This window comes from Nerophis ophidion, linkage group LG04 (genome assembly GCF_033978795.1).
Source record: "Nerophis ophidion isolate RoL-2023_Sa linkage group LG04, RoL_Noph_v1.0, whole genome shotgun sequence".
NCBI classification, from domain to species: Eukaryota; Metazoa; Chordata; class Actinopteri; order Syngnathiformes; family Syngnathidae; genus Nerophis; species Nerophis ophidion.
The window spans coordinates 71,423,587-71,449,750 of record NC_084614.1 but is presented as its reverse complement, the minus strand read 5'-3'; the positions used below and the strand labels follow the sequence as shown (position 1 = coordinate 71,449,750).

The 26,164-nt window shown below is 35.1% G+C and overlaps 1 protein-coding gene across 2 annotated transcripts in view; it reads left to right on the top strand.

Annotated features, from left to right (window-relative positions):
• zbtb16a (zinc finger and BTB domain containing 16a) overlaps positions 1-26,164 on the top strand; it is a 408,749-nt gene that overhangs the window by 361,045 nt on the left and 21,540 nt on the right. For both annotated transcript variants that reach the window (XR_009806577.1, XM_061898987.1), the window contains exon 6: positions 24,123-24,293. Coding sequence is in view for 1 of the 2 variants with exons in the window: in XM_061898987.1 (XP_061754971.1) it covers positions 24,123-24,293 (171 nt within the window). In the remaining variant the exon portion in view is untranslated. The remainder of the gene's footprint in view (positions 1-24,122; positions 24,294-26,164) is intronic.

Sequence of the window (26,164 nt, the reverse complement as noted above, 5' to 3'; positions counted from 1 at the left end):
TGAATTATGCTGTATAATGGACTGTATTAATATTATTCACAAGTGAATAATGTTGTATAATAGACTGTATTTATATATTTCACATGTGAATAATGCTGTATAATAGAATGTATCTATATTAGTCACATGTGAATAAAGCTGTGTAATAGACTGTATTTACATTATTCACATGTAATGCTTTATAATAAACTGTATATGTATTATTCACAAGTGAATAATGCTGTATAATAGACTGTATTAATATTATTCACATGTGAATAATGCCGTATAGTAGACTGTATTTATATTATTCACAAGTGAATAATGCCGTATAATAGACTGTATTTATATTATTCACATGTGAATAATGCTGAATAATAGACTGTATTTATATTATTCACAAGTGAATAATGCTGTATAATAGACTGTATTTATATTATTCACAAGTGAATAATGCTGAATAATAGACTGTATTTATATTATTCACAAGTGAATAATGCTGTATAATAGACTGTATTAATATTATTCTTCCGCCTGAAAGCAGCTGAGATGGGCTCCAGCGACCCCGAAAGGGACAAGCGGTAGTAAATTGTTGGATGGCTGGACATGTAAAAAATACCTAAGTGTTTATTGTTTATTGTGAGCGAACTGTGGTGCTGAATTTCCCCCAGGGATCAATTTCTATTCTATTCTATTCTTTTAAAAAAAAAGTCACCAGATTTTACAGCATAATAAACTGGCAGCTCAGTCGCCAGAAGTGTACTGTAAAGATCATTTTTTACACTTATGCCTTATAAAAATGAATGTATATTTTACGGTTTTAAAAAAAAGGGCAAGTACTTCACCTGAATTGTACTTCAAAGATCATTTTTATTGTTTTTTTATTTACAGTAATGCCCTATAAAAATGACTGTAGATTATACGGAGAAAAAAATGCCAGCTTAGTCACAAGAATTGTACTGTAAAGATAATTTTTTACAGTAATGCCTTACAAAAATGAATGTATATTTTACGGTTTTAAAATATGGCAGCTACTTCACCAGAAGTGTACTGTAAAGATAATTTTTATCATTTTTTTATTTACAGTAATGGGCTGTTACTGTAAATAAAAAAATGATAAAAATTATCTTTACAGTATTTATATTATTCACATTATTTACAGTAATGGGCTGTTACTGTAAATAAAAAAATGATAAAAATTATCTTTACAGTACACTTCTGGTGAAGTAGCTGCCATTTTTTTAAACCGTAAAATATACATTCATTTTTGTAAGGCATTACTGTAAAGATAATTTTTATCATTTTTTTATTTACAGTAATGGGCTGTTACTGTAAATAAAAAAATGATAAAAATTATCTTTACAGTACACTTCTGGTGAAGTAGCTGCCATTTTTTTAAACCGTAAAATATACATTCATTTTTGTAAGGCATTACTGTAAAAAATTATCTTTACAGTACAATTCTTGTGACTAAGCTGGCATTTTTTTCTCCGTATAACGACTGTAGATTTTACGGAGAGAAAAAAATGCCAGCTTAGTCACCCGAATTGCGCTGTAAACATATTTTTTTTACAGTAATGCCTTATAAAAATAAATGTATATTTTACGGTTATAAAAAAAATGGCAGCTACTTCACCAAAATTGTACTGTAAGGATCATTTTATCGTGTTTTTATTTACAGTAATGCCCTATAAAAATGGCTGTAGATTTTACAGAGAGAAAGAAATAGCAGCTTAGTCACCAGAATTGCTTTAGAAAAATGAATGTATATTTTACCGTTTAAAAAAAAATGGCAGCTATTTTACCAGAATTGTACTGTAAAGATCATTTTTATCTTTTTTTTTTCCATTTACAGTAACGCCCTATCAAAATGACTGTAGATTTCAGGGTAAAACCCAAAAATTGGCAGCTTAGTCACCAGAATTGTGACATGAAAACAACATTGAGAACTTGTTGAATTAAGTCCTGACGTTGAGCAACACAAACAACGTTGAAACAACATGCTTTTTGACAACGTTTAATCAATGTCGGGTTCTGGCGTTGATTTGACCATTGAATTTTGTTCAGTTTCCAACTAATATTTTACAACACAAATACAACGATGAAGCAACATGCTTTTTGACAACGTTTATTTAATATCATCTTGTGACCTTGTTTTGACTTATGAAATGTGGTCATTTCCCAACCGTTAACGTGGATCCGACGTTGTCTCCATTTACAAATACAACTACTTTGCAACCTTGTTTCAAAGGCAGTTTTAAAGGACGTGCAGGGTATATCGTATTTTTTGGACCATAGGGCGCACCGGATTATAAGGCGCCCTGCCAGGTCTATTTTCACACAAAAGGTGCACCGGATTATAAGGCGCATTAAAGGAGTCATATTATTATTACATTTTTTTCTAAATGGAAAACACTTCCTTGTGGTCTACATAACATGTAATGATGGTTCTTTGGTCAAAATGTTGCATAGGTAATGTTTTAGAAATCCTCTTCAAGACCCTTTCTGACAGTCGCTTCCGGATTCGCCGTTTTGTGGGCGGACTTATTCACGTGGCTCACCTTCGGCAGCGTCTTCTCCCCGTCATCTTTGTTGTAGCGGTGTAGCGTGCAAGGACGGGAGTGGAAGAAGTGTCAAAAGATGGAGCTAACTCTTTTAATGACATTCAGACTTTACTTCAATCAATAACGGAGCAGCATCTCCTCATCCGGAAATGTGTCCCCTGATAAGCCGTCCTACCAGAACTCTAATAACCAAAGTTCCTTGGGTGAATAATTTAAACTCACTACACCGGTACATTTTAGTGCTTTCATGGCAAGTTTACTGACAGATATAAGTAAGAACTTTACACTACTTTATATTAGAAATGGCAACTGTGGATGATGAATGTCCCATGACAAGAAGATACAGAAAAAGAAGAAGCTTATAGACCACTGGGTCGCCATTGACTACAAAGGCGGATGCACGCCAATTTTCAGGATTTATGCAGATCCCAAATACGTATCAGCAGGTACCCAAAGTTAAGAAAAGTTGCTTTTGCATAATACTACGAAACAAAACGCCAGATAATATGTGTTACCTTATACACACACCATAATAATACTCCTATGTTGAAGCACAGTACAATCCATTAGGCGGTGCGGCTTCATAGCTTACCAAAGTCGTTCTAAAACCTTTTGATAGATTTTTGAGCACCAAGTGTAATGTTATATATTTTCAATGGAACATATAAAATGTTGGTGGTGTACTTGTCATATTGCCATCATCGTGCAATCTACACATATCTCTTATGTTTGGCTGCCATCTACTGGTCACACTTATCATTTCACCATGTACCAATTAAAATAGCTTCGATGTCGGTAAGCAGATCCAAAATTATTCCGTACTTTAGGCTCACCGGGTTATAAAGCGCACTGTTGAGTTTTGAGAAAATGAAAGGATTTTAAGTACGCCTTATAGTCCGGAAGATGCGGTGATCAACGTTGTATCGATGCGTTGTGCCTGTTGGGTTTGGATGCTAACTGTCCATCAAACTTTGCATAAAAAAAAAGGTGTGGCAGGACTGTTTGTATCGGACATTTTACATGCAAGCCGATACTTGTTTTTTGCGGATTTTTTCTTGCCGCCGGTGCTTTTCCGCACACGACACTGCCAATCCTGCTAAATTCCTGTAAGTAGAGGCCCAGACACACAAGAACAATGGCGGGGTCGCACACTAACTCTCCGAGAGGCTTTTTTACGCTTCCCACCAGCGGTAAACGGCGGACGCTGTAAATCCCCCGAATATTCGGCGGCTGATTTGAATGGACGGCGTCGCCTCGTCTGGTGCTGAAAGCTTTTCTCAATGAGCGCGCTTATTGCCAGGCGTGAACGTTCTCTTGTGTAAAATTTTTCAGGACTTATGCAGATCCTAAATACAGATCAGCAGGTACCAGAAGGTAAGAAAAGCTGCTTTTGCATAATATTGCGAAACAAAACGGCAGATAACATGTCTTACCTTATACACATACCATAGTAATACTCTTATGTTGAAGCACATTAAGAAGTGCGGCTTAATAGCTTACCAAAGTCGTACTAAAACATTTTGATAGATTTTTGTGCGCTGTGTGTAATGTGCTATATTTGCAATGGAACGTAAACAATGTTGGTGTTGTTTACCTGAGTCATATTGTAGTCTACACGTATCTCTTATGTGTGACTGCCATCTACTGGTCACATTTATAATTTTACCATGTACCAATTAAAATGGCTTCGAGGTCGGTAAGCACAACCAAAATTTATTCCGTACTTTAGGCTTACCAGGTTAGAAGGTGCACTGTCGAGTTATGAGAAAATGAAAGGATTTTAAGTACGCCTTATAGTCCGAAAAATGCGGTAATCAACGTTGTATCGATGCGTTGTGCCTGCTGGGTTTGGATGCTAACTGTCCATCAAAATTTGCATAAAAAAAGGTGTGGCAGGACTGTTTGTATCGGATATTTTACATGGAGGCCGATAGTTCTTTTTTGCTGTGTTTTTTCTTGCCGCCGGTGCTTTTCCACAGACGACACTGCCAATCCTGCTAAATTCCTGTAAGTAGAGCCCCAGACACACAAGAACAATCGCGGGGTCGCACACTAACTCTCCGAGAGGCTTTTTTACGCTTCCCACCAGCGGTAAACGGGCGGCGCTGTAAATCCCCCGAATATTCGGCGGCTGATTTGAATGGACGGGCGCGCGTGTCGCCTCGTCTGGCGCTGAGAGCTTTCTAGATGAGCGCGCTTATTGCCAGGCGTGAACATTCTCTTGTATCAAGTGACAAACAGAACGCGTGGTGGGGAACATTCATTACCGCCTGCTTCATTTACCTGTCTGCCGCCTTATCTCGCCGACGCAGCCTCGCCCCGAGCCGCGACACCGGATCAACGCTTAAAAGCCGAGGCGTCGGGGTTTTTAATGGTGTTTATTTCAGCGTCTTAATCTGGCCATCTTTATTCTCCCCCCCCCGACCACCTGCGCTTGTTTTCTTTATTTGCTCCCCGCACATGTTTGCTGCACGCGTGCGGCGGCGAAGGTTCAATTATACAGTTGTGTCGGCGGCACGCAGCAGGCCTTCATTATTATTCCATTGTTGTCCGCTGTCTGTCCGTGTGGCTCTTTAACTGCCAGCCCATTTGCTGTCCGCCGCCGCCGCGCGTTTTGTGTTCGCAGCTGTATTTGACGGCGCTCGCCGCCAACAAATAAATCAGCCGTGGCCCGGCGCCCGTGATTTACAGCCTCTTAGCTTATAGAATGGACGCCGCCGCCCCCCAGCTGCCCCCTAATGGTGCCCGTGGGCGCCGCCGCCGTTCCTTTGGGGTGTCGCAGGAGATGAGGCTCAATGCGTGGCGGGTAAAACCAGGGGGGGGCTCGTGCAGATGGACGCAGGTGGCACTGCCCGGGGGCACCCATGGGTCCACTCGCCGTGTGATGCGGTTCCACCTCACTGTGCTCGCCGCTCATCTGCGGCCAAGAGAGAGAGAGCCAGAGAGGATGCGCCATCTTGAACCAAAAATTCTACTCTGGATTAGTGAAATAACACATTTAGGACATATAATACTCAAATTCTAGTGTAATGCAAAATGTACTTCTTATGATACACTTCTTTGTGTAAAAATGTAGTGTTTTCACGGCTAAATGTAGTATTTAATGGGGAAATACTCAAATTCTACTGTTTGTATTGCAATATATACTTCTTATAATACACTTCTTTGTGTAAAAAATTTGTGTTTTCTTGACTAAACGTAGTATCTAATGGGGAAATACTTTTTTAATGATGAAATATTCAAAGTCTACTGTTTGTATTTCAAAACGCACTTACTATAAAACACGTTTTAGTGTAAAATGTAGTGTTTTCACGGCTAAACGTAGTATTTAATGGGGAAATACTCAAATTTTAGTGTAATGCAAAATATACTTCTTATAATACACTTCTTTGTGTAAAAATGTAAAGTTTTCATGGCTAAACGTAGTATTTAATGGGGAAATACTCTTTTTTTATGATGAAATACTCAAATTTCTAGTGTGTGATTTGCAAAATGTACTTCTTATAATTCACTTCTTTGTGTAAAAATGTAAAGTTTTAATAGCTAAACATAATGTTTAATGGGGAAATACTTTTTTTTAATAGTGAAATACTCAAATTTTACTGTTTGTATTGCAAAATGTACCTCTTATAATACACTTCTTTGTGTAAAAAATTTAAGTTTTAATGGCTAAAAGTAGTATTTAATGTGGAAATGCTTTTTTTAATGGCGAAATACTCAAATTTTTGTGTAATGCAAAATATACTTCTTATAATACACTTCTTGGTGTAAAAGTGTAGTGTTTTCACGGCTAAACGTAGTATTTAATGAGGTAATACTCTTTTTTTTTTTAATGGTGAAATACTAAAATTTTAGTGTAATGCAAAATATACTTCTTATAATACACTTCTTTGTGCAAAAATGTAAAGTTTTCATGGCTAAACGTAGTATTTAATGGGGAAATACTCTTTTTTTATGATGAAATACTCAAATTTCTAGTGTGTGATTTGCAAAATGTACTTCTTATAATCCACTTCTTTGTGTAAAAATGTAAAGTTTTAATAGCTAAACATAATGTTTAATGGGGAAATACTTTTTTTTAATAGTGAAATACTCAAATTTTACTGTTTGTATTGCAAAATGTACCTCTTATAATACACTTCTTTGTGTAAAAAATTTAAGTTTTAATGGCTAAAAGTAGTATTTAATGTGGAAATGCTTTTTTTAATGGCGAAATACTCAAATTTTAGTGTAATACAAAATACACTTCTTATAATACACTTCTTTGTGTAAAAGTGTAGTGTTTTCACGGCTAAACATAGTATTTAATGGGAAAATACTCTTTTTTTAATGGTGAAATACTGGAATTCTAGTGTTTGTACTGCAAAATGTACTTCTTATAATACACTTCTTTGTGTCAAAAATTAAAGTTTTCATGGCTAAACGTAGTATTAAATGAGGAAATGCTTTTTTTAATAGTGATATACTCAAATTCTACTGTTTGTATTGCAAAATGTATTTCTTATAATACACTTCTTTGTGTAAAAATGTAGTGTTTTCACGGCTAAATGTAGTATTTAATGGGGAAATACTCAAATTCTACTGTTTGTTTTGCAATATATACTTCTTATAATACACTTCTTTGAGTAAAAATATAGTGTTTTCTTGAATAAACGTAGTATTCAATGGGGAAATACTTTTCTTAATGATGAAATACTCAAAGTCTACTGTTTGTATTGCAAAATATACTTCTTATAAAACACTTCTTTGTGTAAAAGTGTAGTGTTTTCACGGCTAAACGTAGTATTTAATGAGATAATACTCTTTTTTTTTAATGGTGAAATACTCAAATTTTTGTGTAATGCAAAATGTATTTCTTATGATACACTTCTTTGTGTAAAAATGTAAAGTTTTCATGGCTAAACATAGTATTTAATGGGGAAATACTCAAATTCTACTGTTTGTATTGCAATATATACTTCTTATAATACACTTCTTTGTGTAAAAATTTTGTGTTTTCTTGACTAAACGTAGTATTTAATGGGGAAATACTTTGTTTAATGATGAAATACTCAAAGTCTATTGTTTGTATTTCAAAACGCACTTATTATATAACAATTTTAGTGTAAACATTTTGTGTTTTCATGGCTAAATGTAGTATTTAATGGGGAAATACTCTTTTTTTTAATGGTGAAATACTCAAATTCTAGTGTAATGCAAAATATACTTCTTATAATACACTTCTTTGTGTAAAAGTGTAGTGTTTTTGTGACTAAATGTTGTATTTAATGGAGAAATACTCTTTTTTTAATGGTGAAATACTCAAAGTGTACTGATTGTTTTGCAAAATATACTTCTAATACACTTTGTGGAAAAGATTTAAATTTTTATGGCTAAACGTAGTTTTTAATGAGGCAATATTCTTTTTTTAATGGTGAACTACTCAAATTGTAGTGTAATGCAAAATGTACTTCTTATAATACACTTCCTTGTGTAAAAATGTAGTATTTTCATGGCTAAACGTAGTATTTAATGGGGAAATACTTTTTTTAACGATAAAATACTCAAAGTCTACTGTTTGTATTTCAAGATGTACTTATTATAAAACACTTTTTAGTGTAAAATGTAGTGTTTTCACGGCTAAACTTAGTATTTAATGGGGAAATACTCTTTTTTTTAATGGTGAAATACTCAAATTCTAGTGTAATGCAAAATATACTTCTTATAATACACTTCTTTGTGTAATAATTTTGTTTTCACGGCTAAATGTAGTATTTAATGGGGATATACTCTTTTAATGGATAAATACTCAAATTGTTGTGTTTGTATTGCAAAATATACTTCTTATAATACATTTATTTGTGTAAAAATTTAAAGTTTTCATGGCTAAACTTAGTATTTAATGGTGAAATACATTTTTTTAATGGTGAAATACTCAAATTATACTGTTTGTATTGCAAAATATACTTTTTATAATACACTTCTTTGTGTAAAAATGTAGTGTTTTCTTGACTAAACATAGTGTTTAATGGGGAAATACTCAAATTCTACTGTTTGTTTTCCAATATATACTACTTATAATACACTTCTTTGTGTAAAAATGAAGTGTTTTCTTGACTAAACGTAGTATTTAATGGGGAAATACTTTTTTTAATGATGCACGCGTGCGGCGAAGGTTCAATTATACAATTGCGATACTGTATGTATTGCAAAATGTACTTCTTATAAAACAATTTTAGTGTAAAAATTTAGTGTTTTCATGGCTTAACGTAGTATTTAATGGGGAAATACTCTTTAAATGGGTAAATACTCAAATTCTAGTGTTTGTATTTCAAAATATACTTCTTATAAAACACTTCTTTGTGTAAAAGTGCAGTGTTTTCACGGCTAAATGTAGTATTTAATGGGGAAATACTCTTTTTTTTAATGATGAACTACTCAAATTCTAGTGTAATACAAAATATACTTCTTATAATAGACTTCTTTGTGTAAAAAAATAAGTGTTTTCATGGCTAAACGTAATATTTAATGGGGAAATACTCTTTTCTTAATGGTGAAATACTGCAATTCTAGTGTAATGCAAAATATACTTCTTATAATACATTTCTTTGTGAAAAATGTAAAGTTTTCATGGCTAAACTTAGTATTTAATGGTGAAATACATTTTTGTAAATGTGAAATACTCAAATTATACTGTTTGTATTGCAAAATATACGTTTTATAATACACTTCTTTGTGTAAAAATGTAGTGTTTTCATGGTTAAACATAGTATTTATTGGGGAAATACTTTTTTTTTAAATTATGAAATACTCAAATTCTAGTGTAATGCAAAATATATTTCTTATAATACACTTCTTTGTGTAAAAATTAAGGTTTTTCATGGCTAAACGTAGTATTTAATGGGGAAATACTCAAATTCTACTGTTTGTTTTGCAATATATACTTCTTATAATACACTTCTTTGTGTAAAAATTTAGTGTTTTCTTGAATAAACGTAGTATTTAATAAGGATATACTTTTTTTAATGATGAAATACTCAAAGTCTACTGTTTGTAATGCAAAATATACTTCTTATATTACACTTCTTTGTGTAATAATTTTGTGTTTTCACAGCTAAATGTAGTATTTCATGGGAAAATACTTTTTTAATGGGTAAATACTCAAATTCTAGTGTTTGTATTGCAAAATATACTTCTTATAATACATTTCTTTGTGTAAAAATGTGAAGATTAATGGCTAAACTTAGTATTTAATGGTGAAATACATTTTTGTAATGGTGAAATACTGAAATTCTACTGTTTGTATTGCAATATATACTTCTCATAATACACTTCTTTGAGTAAAAGTATAGTCTTTTCATGGCTAAACTTAGTGTTTGATAGGGAAATACTCTTTTTTTAATGGTGAAATACTCCAATTCTAGTGTTAATGCAAAATATACTTCTGTGTTTAAAAAAATTTAAGTTTTCATGGCTAAACGTAGTATTTAATGGGGAAATACTTTTTTTAATAGTGATATACTCTAATTCTACTGTTTGTAAAGCAAAATGTACCTTTTTTAATACACTTCTTTGTGTAAAAATGTAGTTTTCATTGCTAAACGTAGTATTTAATGGTGAAATACTCAAATTCTACTGTTGTTATTGCTAAATGTATTTCTTATAATACACTTCTTTGTGTAAAATGTAGTGTTTTCATGGCTAAACGTATTTAATGGGGAAATATTTATTTTTAATAGTGATATACTCAAATTCTACCAAATTTACTTCTTATAATACACTTCTTTTTGTAAAAATTTAAAGTTTTCAAATTCCAGTGCAATGCAAAATATACTCATAATACACTTATTTGTGTAAAAATGTAGTGTTTTCACGGCTAAACATTGTATTTATTGGGGAAATACTTTTTTTTTAAATTATGAAATACTCAATTTCTAGTGTAATGCAAAATATACTTCTTACAATACACTTCTTTGTGTAAAAATTTTCTGTTTTCATGGCTAAACGTAGTATTTAATGGGGAAATAATATTTTTTTATGATGAAATACTCAAATTCTAGTTTGTGATTTGTAAAATATACTTCTTATAATACACTTCTTTGTGTAAAAAATTAAAGTTTTCATGGTTAAACGTATTATTTAATGGGGAAATACTTTTTTTAATAGTGATATACTCCAATTTTAGTGTTTGTATTGCAAAATGTACCTCTTATAATACACTTCTTTGTGTAAAAATTTAAAGTTTTCATTGCTAAACGTAGTATTTAATGGGTAAATACTCAAATTTTACTGTTTTTATTGCTAAATGTACTTCTTATAATACACTTCTTTGTGTAAAATGTAGTGTTTTCATGGATAAACTTAGTAATTTCCAAGAATATACTCATTCTAATGGTGAAATACTCAAATTCTACTATTTGTATCGCAAAATATACTTCTTTTAATACACTTCTTTGTGTAACAATGTTGTATTTTCATGGCTAAACGTATTTAATGGGGTAATATTTATTTTTAATAGTGATATACTCAAATTCTACTAAGTTCACTTCTTATAATACACTTCTTTTTCTAAAAATGTAAAGTTTTCAAATTCCAGTGTAATGCAAAATATACTTATAATACACTTCTTAGTGTAAAAATGTAAAGTTTTCATAGCTAAACAGTTTTTTATGGGAAAATAGTCTTTTTTTAATGATGAAATACTCAAATTTTAGTGTTTGTATTGCAAAATGTACTTCTTATCATACTTTTTGTAATGTAAACTTTGGTAATGATGATAACACTTTGAGGATACATTTATGACATGTGCTCGCAAGTAGCACCAAATATTTTGACCACGGCCTAAAGGGGGCGCCACAGTCGCGGTCAGCCTCTTTATCTTGAAGAGCGCTTTAATGCGTCATTTGTTGTTTATATTCCCGTGCAGTGTAAACACCCCCCGAGTATGATTTGTGCACTGAGCCCGAACAACGCCGTGTTTTATTCTCGGCCGCTTCTTATCTCTTCCTCCTTACTTGCTTTATCGCCTTGTAAGTAATCGTGACTTTTTTTTTTTTCACAGCGCACACTAAAATGCACTTTTTAAAAGCTGTGCATCGCTGCGTGTCCAGATAAAGTTTACAGGCGATAAACAAGACAACGAGGGGGAGAAGGGGGGGGAGAGAGCTCAGGTCATTGGCGCCACATATTTGCTGGAAATTTGATTTCCAATTGGATGGCGAATGATAACGCGATCGCTTATGAATTCAGCCTCTGAAATATTGACTCTGTTTCTGCGTTATCTTCTCCCTGCCTGACCTCAACCTTAAAAACACAACAAGAGAAGTCATTTTGTTTCCCAAGTTATACCAGAATTATTACTCACATTGTACACAGAACAAGAGTTATATGAGTCTTAAGGGTGACAGCTGCAAAATTAGCGAAGCAAAAATAGCTTGAAAAATTAGCATGCTGGAATGCTAATATTTTTTTCCTCACCGTTATTTTTCACCAATGACAACCAGCCAATTATATGGCTTTTAAAACAGGCAGCTGTGTGGGCTGCTTTAAGCAAGTTATATGTTTCTTAAGGGTGACAGCTGCAAAATTAGCAAAGCAAAAATAGCTTAAAAAATTAGCATGCTGGAGTGCTAATATTTTTTCTTCACCGTTATTTTTCACCAATAACAATCAGCCAATTATATGGCTTTTAAAACAGGCAGCTGTGTGGGCTTCTTTAAGCAAGTTATATGACTCTTAAGGGTTACAGCTGCAAAATTAGCGAAGCAAAAATAGCTTGAAAAATTAGCATGCTGGAATGCTAATATTTTTTCCTCACCGTTATTTTTCACCAATGACAATCAGCCAATTATATGGCTTTTAAAACAGGCAGCTGTGTGGGCTGCTTTAAGCAAGTTATATGACTCTTAAGGGTTACAACTGCAAAATTAGCGAAGCAAAAATAGCTTGAAAAATTAGCACGCTGGAGTGCTAATATTTTGTCCTCACCGTTATTTTTCACCAATGACAATCAGCCAATTTTATGGCTTTTAAAACAGGCAGCTGTGTGGGCTGCTTTAAGCAAGTTAAATGACTCTTAAGGGTTACAACTGCAAAATTAGGCGAAGCAAAAATAGCATGCTGGAATGCTAATATTTTTTCCTCACCGTTATTTTTCACCAATGACAATCAGCCAATTATATGGCTTTCAAAACAGGCAGCTGTGTGGGCTGCTTTAAGCAAGTTATATGTTTCTTAAGGGTGACAGCTGCAAAATTAGCAAAGCAAAAATAGCTTAAAAAATTAGCATGCTGGAGTGCTAATATTTTTTCCTCACCGTTATTTTTCACCAATAACAATCAGCCAATTATATGGCTTTTAAAACAGGCAGCTGTGTGGGCTGCTTTAAGCAAGTTATATGACTCTTAAGGCTTACAGCTGCAAAATTAGCGAAGCAAAAATAGCTTGAAAAATTAGCATGCCGGAATGCTAATATTTTTTCCTCGCCGTTATTTTTCACCAATGACAATCAGCCAATTATATGGCTTTTAAAACAGGCAGCTGTGTGGGCTATTCATATTCTTCCTGCTCCTTTTTAAATCTGTCCATATTAAATTGTAGTCTATTGTAATTTCACTTCACTTTCCTTTTCTTTGACGCACCGCCAATCAGGCTTTGATGGGGGAAAACGGTGCATTCTTCCTGTTGGTTCTACGGCAGGGGTTTTTAACCTCTTTTACCCTGGGGCCAAACTTTTCCACTACAGGGGGGCCAAGGGCCCACTCAAATATTAACAATGGATTAGTCATCTTACTCCTGATTGTTAAAGTTAGAGTACCAATGATTGTCTAACACACACACGAGATGTGGCGAAATTATTCTCCGCATTTGACCCATCGCCCTTGATCACCCCCTGGGAGGTGAGGGGAGCAGTGAGCAGCAGCGGTGGCCACGCCCGGGAATGATTTTTGGTTATTTAACCCCCAATTCCAACATTTGATGCTGAGTGCCAAGCAGGGAGATAATGGGTCCCATTTTTATAGTCTTTGGTACGACTAGGCCGGGGTTTGAACTCACAACCTATCGATCTTAGGGCGGACACTCTAACCACAAAGGCCACTGAGTAGGTGTATTGTAACTTTATTCAATATATTAATCTAACCTACTTACAGTTCATAACTTTTTCAGATGATATAAAAGCATGTGTTAATCACAAATATGATTATTTATTGAACACTTAGGCTTAGGCCAGGCTGATTAGAAAAATAAGTACGAACCATATATACTAAATGACGGAAAATACATTTACGTCCAGTTATGTTGTGCTAAATGAACATAAATTGATTAACGTGGACCCCGACTTAAAGAAGTTGAAAAACTTATTCGGGCGTTACCATTTAGTGGTCAATTGTACGGAATATGTACTGTACTGTGCAATCTACTAATAAAAGTCTCAATCAATCAATCACTCAATAAAATAAATGCACTAAATCAATCATGAATATGATTGTTTACTAAAATGTCAATAACATTCAAGTGCAGATAAAAATACAGCTTTGCTACTGTAGTCATCATTTTTGCGCTTAAGAAACTTCTCTATGACTTTAGCTGCGGACTTCTTCTGTTTGTTTAAATTTTTTGTCATTACTGCCACAAGTGGTGGGAAAGTGTATTACAACTGAGTACCGCTGTGGCCCATACATACCACAGCTGAGAAACTAATTTCTTTTTTTGGGGTCCCCACAATGGGTCCCAGCTCTATGGTTTGGGGAAAAAAAATTGTACAGCATATCAATTATATTTCACATATATTTCATTTAACAATGAAATTATGTTATTGCTGCAAAAATTGTTTCTACACGCAAAAAAAAAGACTAAGAAAAACATTTTGATTTCCGAATTCTCATTTGACGTTTTCACCACATTTTTTTCATTTTTAGACAAAATTCTCTGTTGTCTGATCAAATTGAGTATAGTAAATTAAATGAATATTAAAATACTGAGTTTTTAAATATATAGCCACTTGTTAGGTGTCTTTTACAGTGGTGGGAAAAAATAATAGGAAGAAATTTGCATTAGGTAATTTGTATGTATTGTTATTTTTTATGTAAGAATCAAATTTTTAAAAAAATAATTTTTTAAGCCATTTCAATGTCACGGTGACAGAGGGGTTAGTGCGTCTGCCTCACAATACGAAGTTCCTGCAGTCCTGGGTTCAAATCCAGGCTCGGGATCTTTCTGTGTGGAGTTTGCATGTTCTCCCCGTGAATGCGTGGGTTCCCTCCGGGTACTCCGGCTTCCTCCCACTTCCAAAGACATGCACCTGGGGATAGGTTGATTGGCAACACTAAATTGGCCCTAGTGTGTGAATGTGAGTGTGAATGTTGTCTGTCTATCTGTGTTGGCCCTGCGATGAGGTGGCGACTTGTCCAGGGTGTACCCTGCCTTCCCCCCGATTGTAGCTGAGATAGGCGCCAGCGCCCCCCGCGATCCCGAAAGGGAATAAGCGGTAGAAAATGGATGGATGGATGGCAATGTAAACAACTTTTCTCACCTGCAACTTGTTTGGAAAAAGTTTCGCTATAATTACTTTAAAAATAATAAACTGCAAGAATTGTTTTGAATCAAAAATGCTGTCAAAGTACGAGTAGATTAGTGATATTGAAGCTGTTTTCATATACCGTATTTCCTTGAATATCCGCCGGGAATGTAATATGCGCCTGCCTTGAATTACTGCCGGGCAAAACTTGCTCACCAAATTAATAAGCACATGCTTACTTTTACTGCCGGGTCAAATTCGTGACTCCACAAGTGACGCTTCCCCTGCCGTTTTTTCAAAATTGCGGAGGAGTTTTAATTTTGCTTTTACTCTGTGTAAACCAGGGGTCTTGTTCCACAGCCATACAGATCACACTAATGGTTGTGATATAAAACAATTTTAACACTCTTACTAATATGCGCCACACTCTGTGAACCCACACCAAATAAGAATAACAAACAGATTTCTGGAGAGTATTGGCTCTGTGGCACATTATAAACGCAGCATAGGGATTACCCATAATGCCGTGTATCCGTGACTCTTGGATATATTATACACGCGCCCCCAACCTCGCCGCCCTCCCCTCCCCCTCTCCGTGCGTTGGTTGAGGTGGTTGGGGTTGGGGGCGCGTGTATAATATATCCAAGAGTCACAGATACACAGCATTATGGGTAATACCTATGCTGCGTTTATAATGTGCCACAGAGCCAATGCTCTCCAGAAATGTGTTTGGTGTGGGTTCACAGAGTGTGGCGCATATTATTAAGAGTTTTAAACCATCAGTGTAAAAGGTATGGCTGTTGACCAAGTATGCATTGCAATCTCGTATAAGAAGCAGCGATATGCGTGCGTCCGGCCGGCACGCTGATAGCATGGTGTAAAGGTGGGCGCGATGACATGTTGTAGAGCAGTGGTCCCCAACCACGGGGCCGCGGACGCAGAATATTTTTTTATTATTACTTTATTTAATCACACTCAATTTTTTACTGGTAAGCGCAGGGGTGAGAAGCGGTTTTAAAATTATTAGCGCCTGCTTACTTTTACCGCATGCTTTGAGTAAGAGCAGGAGTGAGAAGAGGTTTTTAAATTAATTAGCGCCCCGGCGGCTATTCAAGGAAATACGGTATATGTGATTTATCAAACCAAAAGTCTTTCAGAGTTTGCGAATAAATAGATATATTTAAAATAGTATCAATCTCAGGAAGATTGCCGAGCCATTTTGAGAGATAGTGAGGAAGCCAGTCACGAGATTTGTGATGTGGCAATAGGAACCAGAGATCCCTTCCCCAGCAACAACAATGTTAAGTAAAATGCTCCAGGAAACCACTAGGGCGGCACTAAAGAGCCGCATGCGGCTCGAAAGCCGTGATGTGCTGACCCCCGGTTTGACGAATACAATGAAGTTAACGTTTTTCCACTCTACTGGTACTGTAAATGGAGAATCGATACTGAATCGAATCGAATCGTCACCCCAGGAATGGGAAGGTGCCCAAAGATTCACACCCCTACTCAGTAATAATTCACGTGCGTTGAACTGTGTTATTTTCCTGCAATTATATTCATAGTCATAGTCATAAAACTAACTATAAAATTTAATACCACTGCGTTATTGCGCGTACGCAGTATATTCATGAAAAAGGCATTAGCCGTCCTGGTATTTGCATCCCGCTCGCCGAGGCGCCCTAATTAAAAGCAGGTGAACGCCAGCTGCATTATTATTCCTGCGACGTGGCGCAACCAATCAGTAACGTTGTAAACATTACCCTGTTTGCCGACAAGAAGAAAAGACCACCTTCTATCTCTCTATTCCCTAACACAATACAGTGAAAATATTCAGCAGAAATCCATCACAGCAAAAAATAATAAAAATAAAAAACTGCCGCTACTAAGCTAACAAACAACACAACTGACATCACATGTCACTTGGCAACAGGGACCGCCTTTTAAAGGCGCACACACGCAATCTGCTCTCATGAAACATCTCAACTGCAGATACCAAATATTTGAAGATTTTTTTATTTTATTTTTTTTTACAGTAATGCAATAATTAATTCCCTAAATAATAAATTGCATTTGTTAAAGAATCATTACACTTTTAATTTAATAACTTTTTGGGAAAAGTAAGAAATAACTACAGTTAATTTTCTTTTTAAAAGTAATTTTTTTATTGCTCATCCGCAGTATATTCATGAAAAAGACATTAGCCGTCCTGGTATTCGCATCCCGCTCGCCGAGGCGCCCTAATTAAAAGCAGGTGAACGCCAGCCACATTATTATTCCTGCGGCGTGGCGCAACCAATCAGTAACGTCGTAAACATTACCCTGTTTGCCGACAAGAAGATAAACCACCTTCTATCTCTTTATTCCCTAACACAAAACAGTGAAAATATTCAACAGAAAGCCATCAGAGCCAAAAAATAAAAACTGCTGCTAAAAAAAACTGCAGCTGCTAAGGTAACAAACAACACAACTGACATCACATGTCACTTGGCAACAAACACCGCCTTTTAAAGGTGCACACACGCACCTGCTTTCATGAAAGATCTCAACTGCAGATACCAAATATTTGAAGTTTTTATTTATTTGTTATACAGTAATGCAATAGTTAATTCCCTTAATAATGAATTAAATGTATTATTAATTATTAATTAAATCACTTTTTGGGAAAAGTAACAAATAACTACAGTTAATTGTCTTTTTAAAAGTAATGTTTTATTGATTGTACGCGGTATATTAATTAAAAAAAAAAGGCATTAGCTGTCCTGGTATTCGCATTCTGCTCGCCGAGGTGCCCTGATTAAAAACAGGTGAACGCTAGCTGCATTATTATTCCTGCGGAATGGCAGAACCAATCAGTAACGTCGTAAACATTACCCTGTTTGCCGACAAGAAGATAAGACCACCTTCTATCTCTTTATTCCCTAACACAATACAGTGAAAATATTCAACAGAAATCCATCGCTGACAAAAATAATAAAAATAAAAACTGCCGCTACTGAGCTAAAAAAACAACACAACTGACATCACATGTCACTTAGCAACAAACACCGCCTTTTAAAAGGTGCACACACGCACTCTGCTCTCATGAAACATCTCAACTGCAGATACCAAATATTTGAAGATTTTTAAAAAATGTTTACAGTAATGCAATAATTAATTCCATCCATCCATCCATTTTCTACCGCTTATTCCCTTTTGGGGATTCCCTTAATAATAAATTACATTTACTAAGGAATCATTACATTTTTAATTTAATAACTTTTTGGGAAAAGTAAGAAATAACTAATGTTAATTTTCTTTTTAAAAGTAATTTTATATTGATTATACGCGGTATATTAATTTTAAAAAAAGGCATTAGCTGTCCTGGTATTCGCATTCCACTCGCCAAGGTGCCCTGATTAAAAACAGGTGAACGCTAGCCGCATTATTATTCCTGTGGCGTAGCGCAACAAATCTGTAACGTCACAAACATTACCCTGTTTGCTGACAAGAAGATAAGACCACCTTCAATCGTTTTATTTCCTAACACAATACAGTGAAAATATTCAACAGAAAGCCATAGGAGCCAAAAAAAAAAAAACCTGCCACTGCTAAGCTAACAAACACAACTGACGTTACATGTCACTTGGCAACAGGCACCGCCTTTTAAAGGCGCACACACGCACTCTGCTGTCATGAAACATCTCCACTGCATATACCAAATACTGGAAGATTTCAACTATTTTTTTTACAGTAATGCAATAACTAATTCCTTAATAATAAATTACATTCATTAAAGAATCATTACATTTTTAATTTAATATTTTTTTTGTCAAAGTAACAATTAACTACAGTTAATTTTCTTTTTAAAAGTATTTTTTTATTGCTTATATGCGGTATATTAATAAAAAAATTTAAAAAAAGGCATTAGCCGTCCTGGTATTCGCATCCAAAGAAGGTGAACGCTCGCCGTATTATTATTCCTGCGGCGTGGCACAACCAATCAGTAACGTCGTAAACATTACCCTGTTTGCGGACAAGAAAATAAAACCACCTTCTATCTCTTTATTCCCTAACACAGTACAGTGAAAATATTCAACAGAAAGCCATCAGAGCCAAAAATAATAAAAAATAAAAACTGCCGTTACTAAACTAACAAACAACACAACTGACATCACATGTCACTTGGCAACAGGCACCGCCTTAAAGGCGCACACACGCACTCTGCTCTCATGAAACATCTCAACTGCATATACCAAATATTTGAAGATTGTAATTTTTTTTTTTTACAGTAATGCAATAATTAATTCCCTTAGTAATGAATTACATTTATTTAAAAAAATATTACATTTTTGATTTAATAACTTTTTTGGCAAAGTAACAAATAACTAAGGTTAATTTTCTTTTTAAAAGTATTTTTTTATTGCTCATACGCAGTATATTCATGAAAAAGACATTCACATCCCGCTCGCCGAGGCGCCCTAATTAAAAGCAGGTGAACGCCTGCCGTATTATTATTCCTGCGGCGTAGCGCAACCAATCAGTAACGTCGTAAACATTACCCTGTTTGCAGACAAGAAGATAAGACAGCCTTCTATCTCTTTATTCCCTAACACAGTACATTGGAAATATTCAACAGAAAGCCCATCCATCCATCCATTTTCTACCGCTTATTCCCTAAATCCATCAGAGCCAAAAAATTAAAAAAAATTTAAAAAACTGCCGCTGCTAAGCTAACAAACACAACTGACGTTACATGTCACTTGGCAACAGTTTCCGCATTTTGAAGGCGCGCACACACGCACTCTACTCTCATGATGCATCTCAACTGCATATGCCAGATTTTTTAAGATTTTTTTTTTTTACAGTAATGCGATAATTAATTCCCTTAGCAATGAATTACATTTATTTAAAAAATAATTACATTTTTGATTTAATAACTTTTTGGTTAAAGTAACTAATAACTACAGTTAATCTTCTTCTTAAAAGTATTTTTTTATGGCTCCTAGGTGCTATATTCATAAATAAAGCATTAGCCATCCTGGTATTCGCATCCCGCTCGCCGTGGCGCCCTAATTAAAAGCAGGTGAACGCCTGCCGCATTATTATTCCTGCGGCGTGGCGCAACCAATCAGTAACGTCGTAAATATTACCCTGTTTGCGGACAAGAAGAAAAGACCACCTTCAATCTTTTTATTCCCTAACACAGTACAGTGAAAATATTCAACAAAAAGTAATAGGAGCTAAAAAAAAAACTGCCACTGCTAAGCTAACAAACTCAACTGACATCACATGTCACTTGGCAACAGGGACCGCCTTTTAAAGGCGCACACACGCACTCTGCTCTCATGAAACATCTCAACTGCAGATACCAAATATTCGAAGATTGTAATTTTTTTTTTTTACAGTAATGCAATAATTAATTCCCTTAAGAATGATTAAATTTATTAAAAAATAATTCAATTTTTGATTTAATAACTTTTTGGGCAAAGTAACAAATAAAAACGGTTAATTTTCTTCTTAAAAGTATTTTTTTATGGTTCCCACGTTCTATATTAATAAATAAGGCATTAGCCATCCTGGTATTCGCATCCCGCTCGCCGAGGCGCCCTAATTAAAAGCAGGTGAACGCCAGCCGCATTATTATTCCTGCGGCGTGGTGCAAGGCCGTCGGACTCGGTGATGGATTGTGATCTCCGCCGTGGCCGAGACGCCTCGAAGAGGCGGCGTGTCTTACAGCAGGAGGCGCTGATAACTTCATGCAGACAAATAAAGAGTGTCACATTTATTGATTTTTTTTGGCGTCCCTTACCCGGCCACCCCACCACGTATACGTCCCCCTCCTTCGCCGTCACAATAATGGGAAGGTGTTTGAAGAGAAGTGTGTCGCCTAAATGTGATCGGCATTTAAAGTGCGGGCAAAAAAAAAAAAAACACAAGAAAGCCTTAAAATAAGATAATATGCCGGGCAGAGCTGCCAGATTGTCTTTTAGCAGCGAGCTAGCGGCGGCACGTAACGAGAAAATGCAATTTATTCCCCAGCACGCCGCTGCTCGGACAGGCAGATAATGAAAGGCATAGGTCATTGATGGCGACTTTAAGCTCCGGCGTCGGAGTGAAATGCATTAATAAATAGTCACGTTACTGGACTGGAGAGTGCCTCACCATGCAGGTAGAAGCCCCTCATCAAACACCAGCATGCAATTAGACCACCCGGCCGCCGCCCGGGCTGCAGTCTGCCATGTCTGCATTTAAAGATGAGCTTTTCAAGACATTTGTCTGATGGACCGCAAGGAAAACAAACATGTTTGTAGGTTTGGGTGCGATTCTCTTAATTTGCCGTGAGATTATAGTGGGGCAAAAAAGTATTTAGTCAGCCACCGATTGTGCAAGTTCTCCCACTTAAAATGATGACAGAGGTTTGTAATTTTCATCATAGGTACACTCCAACTGTGAGAGACAGAATGTGAAAAAAAAATCTGGGAATTCACATTGTAGGAATTTTAAAGAATTTATTTAAAAATAAGTATTTGGTCAACCATTCAAAGCTCTCACTGATGGAAGGAGGTTTTGGCTCAAAATCTCTCGATACATGGCCCCATTCAGTCTTTCCTTAACACGGATCAATCGTCCTGTCCCCTTAGCAGAAAAACAGCCCCAAAGCATGATGTTTCCACCCCCATGCTTCACAGTAGGTATGGTGTTCTTGGGATGCAACTCAGTATTCTTATTCCTCCAAACACGACGAGTTGAGTTTATACCAAAATGGATACATAGATGAAACAGCAGAGGATTGGGAGAATGTCATGTGGTCAGATGAAACCAAAATAGAACTTTTTGGCATAAACTTGCCATGGGACATGTGAGCAAATATTAACATTGCTGTATGTATACTTTTGACCCAGCAGATTTGCTCACATTTGCAGTAGACCCATAATAAATTAAATAAAAGTACCCAAACTTCATGAATGTTTTTGTGACCAACAAGTATGTGCTCCAATCACTCTATCACCAACAAATAAGAGTTGTAGAAAGTATTGGAAACTCAAGACAGCCATGACATTATGTTCTTTACAAGTGTATGTAAACTTTTGATCGCGACTGTATGTCAACATGTGAAAACAACACAGCAGATGTCGTTTATCGAAGTGTTAACTTTTCCTGTCTGGGGAACCTCGCTTTGTTTGCATTTCACCAGTTTGTTGCTAATGCCTGGCAAGAATGTGCCATTACATAGACGATGTTATTACAAATACCAAAGCCAGTGAAGTTGGCACGTTGTGTAAATGGTAAATAAAAACAGAATACAATGATTTGCAAATTCTTTTCAACCTATATTCAACTGAATGGACTGCAAAAACCAGATATTTAACGTGCCAATTGGAAAACGTTGGGGTTTTTTGCAAATATTAGCTTATTTGGAATTTGATGCCTGTAACATGTTTCAAAAAAGCTGGCACAAGTGGCAAAAAGACTGACAAATGCTCATCAAACACTTATTTGGAACATCCCACAGGTGAACAAGCTAATTGGGAACAGGTGGGTGCCATGATTGGGTATAAAAGCAGCTTCCATGAGATTCTCAGTCATTCACAAACAAGGATGGTGCGAGAGTCACCACTTTGTGAACAAATGTGTGAGCAAATTGTCGATCAGTTTAAGAACAACATTTTTCAACGAGCTATTGCAAAGAATGTAGGGATTTCACCATCTACGGTCTCTAATGTCATCAAAAGATTCAGAGAGTCTGGAGAAATCACTGCACGTGAGCGATGATATTACGGACCTTGGATTCCTCAGGCGTTACTACATGAAAAAGCGACATTAGTGTGTAAAGGATATCACCACATTGGCTCAGGAACACTTTGGAAAACCACTGTCAGTAACTACGGTTGGTCACTACATCTCTAAGTGCAAGTTCAGACTCAAAAATGCAAAGCGAAAGCCATTTATCAACAACACCCAGAAATGCTGCCGGCTTTGCTGGGCCGGACCCTAAGATGGACTGATGCCAAGTGGAAAAGTGTTCTGTGGTCTGACAAGTCCACATTTTAAATTGTTTTTGGAAACTGTGGACGTTGTGTCCTCCGGACCAAAGAGGAAAATAACCATCCGGGTTAATCTAAGCGCACAGTTCAAAAGCCAGCATCTGTGATGATATGGGGGTGTATTAGTGCCCAAGACATGGATAACTTACACGTCTCTGAAGGCACCATTAAAGCTGAAAGGTATATACAGGTTTTGGAGCAACATCTGTTGCCATCCAAGCAACGTTATCATGGACGCCCCTGTTTATTTCAGCAAGACAATGCCAAGGCTTCATCGTAAAAGAGTGCTGGTACTAGACTGGCCTGCCTGTAGTCCAGACTTGTCTCCCATTTAAAATGTGTGACGCAATATGAAGCCTAAAATACCACAACGGAGACCCCGGACTGTTGAACAACTTAAGCTGTACATCAAGCAAGAATGGGAAAAAATTCCACCTGAAAAGCTTTAAAAGTTGGTCTCCTCAGTTCCCAAACGTTTACTGAGTGTTGTTAAAAGGAAAGGCCATGTAACACAGTGGTACAAATGCCAATGTGATAATTTTTTTGCAATGTGTTGATTCCATTAAATTCCAAGTTAATGATTATTTGCCAAAAAATAATGACGTTATTTTGATGGAACATTAAATATCTTGTCTTTGCAGTCTATTCAATTGAATATTAGTTGAAAAGGATTTGCAAATCATTTTATTCTATTTTTTTTTTACTTACACAACGTGTCAAATTCACTGGTTTTGGATTTTTTTTTTACTTATCTGAGAAATAAACAATATGTTATTAAATTTGGACAGGATTCACCTAATTACGTCTTTAATTGTTGACCAAAGCAAGTGAGAGGAATCTCAGAACTAATCTTCAAAATTGAAATAACTGCAGGTATGTCAATGTGTGGAAACAACCTGTCATTTCCAGCTGAGGGAGCCTCATTCTATTCAGTTTATATAAAAATAAAAAAAACAATCGCCAATATTAATACTCAGCTCCCAGTAAAAGAAAATAAGCCCCAATTTCCTAAATATGCAGTGGAACTATATCACCTTTTCTCCCGCCCTCCTGCAGCCGGGGACCACCCGTACGAGTGCGAGTTCTGCGGGAGCTGCTTCCGCGACGAGAGCACGCTGAAGGGCCACAAGCGCATCCACACCGGCGAGAAGCCCTACGAATGTAACGGCTGCGGCAAGAAGTTCAGCCTCAAGCACCAGCTGGAGACCCACTACCGCGTGCACACAGGTAGGAGTTCTAATTGACCCCCACAGGGTTTATGTCTCACTTCATTAGGGACACAAAGACACTTATTTTCACTTTTCATTGACACTATTGAAGAGTTACTCTTTTAACAATGAGTTTGTTGTCCCTAATACTTTGATTATTATTGCGTATTACTGTATAATTATTACAATTAAAATAGTTAATTGTAGCATTAAAAAGTAGTGCAACTACAAACAAATCTAAAAAAAAGTGTATTTTTTATCTAACAATTGTAATATATATATATTTTTTTTTAAGAAACATAAATGCACAAATATATTTATAAATGTATTTTTTATGAATAAATTAATTAATTTAATTGTTATTAATAAAAAAAGACCACCTTTAATAATAGTGATGATATTTTATAATATATAAATACATAATTAAATATTGTATTGAATACAAATTATGGAAACCGTAGAAAAAATGATATGCATTTTTACCCAGTTTTGCATCAAAGTTTGATAAAATTATACAAAACATGCTTACTACTTTTTGCGCCATCCTGCTCACTAACACACAAACTGATAACATTTATCATTACCTCTCTGTGGGATGCAGTGTTTACAAAATTGCTTTTAAAAAGAAAATTAACTGTAGTTATTTGGCAAAAAAGTAATCAAATTACAAATGGAATTATTATTTTATAAATGTAATTTAATACTAGAGGAATTTTTTATTGCATGACTTTAAAAAAAAAAAAACTTAAAAGATCTGGCATATCCAGTTGAGATGTTTCATGAGAGCAGAGTGTGCCTGTTGCTAATTGACGTGTGACGTCAGCGCCAATTGTTATTGATAAAAAACGTTATTAATAAATTGTTATTAATAAAAAAAGACTACTAAAAATAATAGTGATGATATTTTGTGATATATAAATACATAATTAAATATTGTATTGAATAGAAATTATGGAAACTGTAGAAAAAATTATATGCATTTTTTACCCAGTTTTGCATCAAAGTTTAATAAAATTATACAGAAACGTGCTTACTACTTTTCGCACCATCCTGCTCGCTATCACACAAACTGATAACATTTATCATTATCATTACCTCTCTGTCTGATGCAGTGTTTAGAAAATTGCTTTTAAAAAGAAAATTAACTGTAGTTATTTGCCAAAAAAGTAATTAAATTACAAATGAATTATTCTTTTTATAAATGTAATTAAATACTAGAGGAATTTGTTATTGCATGACTTTAAAAAAAAACTTAAAATATCTGGCATATCTAGTTGAGATGTTTCATGAGAGCAGAGTGTGCCTGTTGCTAATTGACGTGTGATTTCAGCGCCTATTGTTATTATTAAAAAAATATATTAATAAATTGTTAATAAAAAAGACTACTACTAATAATAGTGATGATATTTTATAATATATAAATACATAATTAAATATTTTATTGAATATAAATTATGGGAGCTGTAGAAAAAATTATATGCATTTTTACCCAGTTTTGCACCAAAGTTTGATAAAATTATACAAAACGTGCTTACTACTTTTCGCACATTCTGCTCTCTATCACACAAACTGATAACATTTATCATTATCATTACCTTTCAGTGGGATGCAGTGTTTAGAAAATTGCTTTTAAAAATAAAATTAACTGCAGTTAATAGCCAAAAAAGTAATTAAATTACGAATGGAATTATTATTTTATAAATGTAATTCAATACTAAAATAATTTGTTACTGCATGACTTTAAAAAAATATATATATTGTATTGAATATAAATAGAAAAAATTATATGCATTGTTACCCAGTTTTGTACCAAAGTTTGATAAAATTATACAAAACGTGTTTACTTTTTTTTTTCCGCACCATCCTGCTCGCTACCAAACAAACAAATGG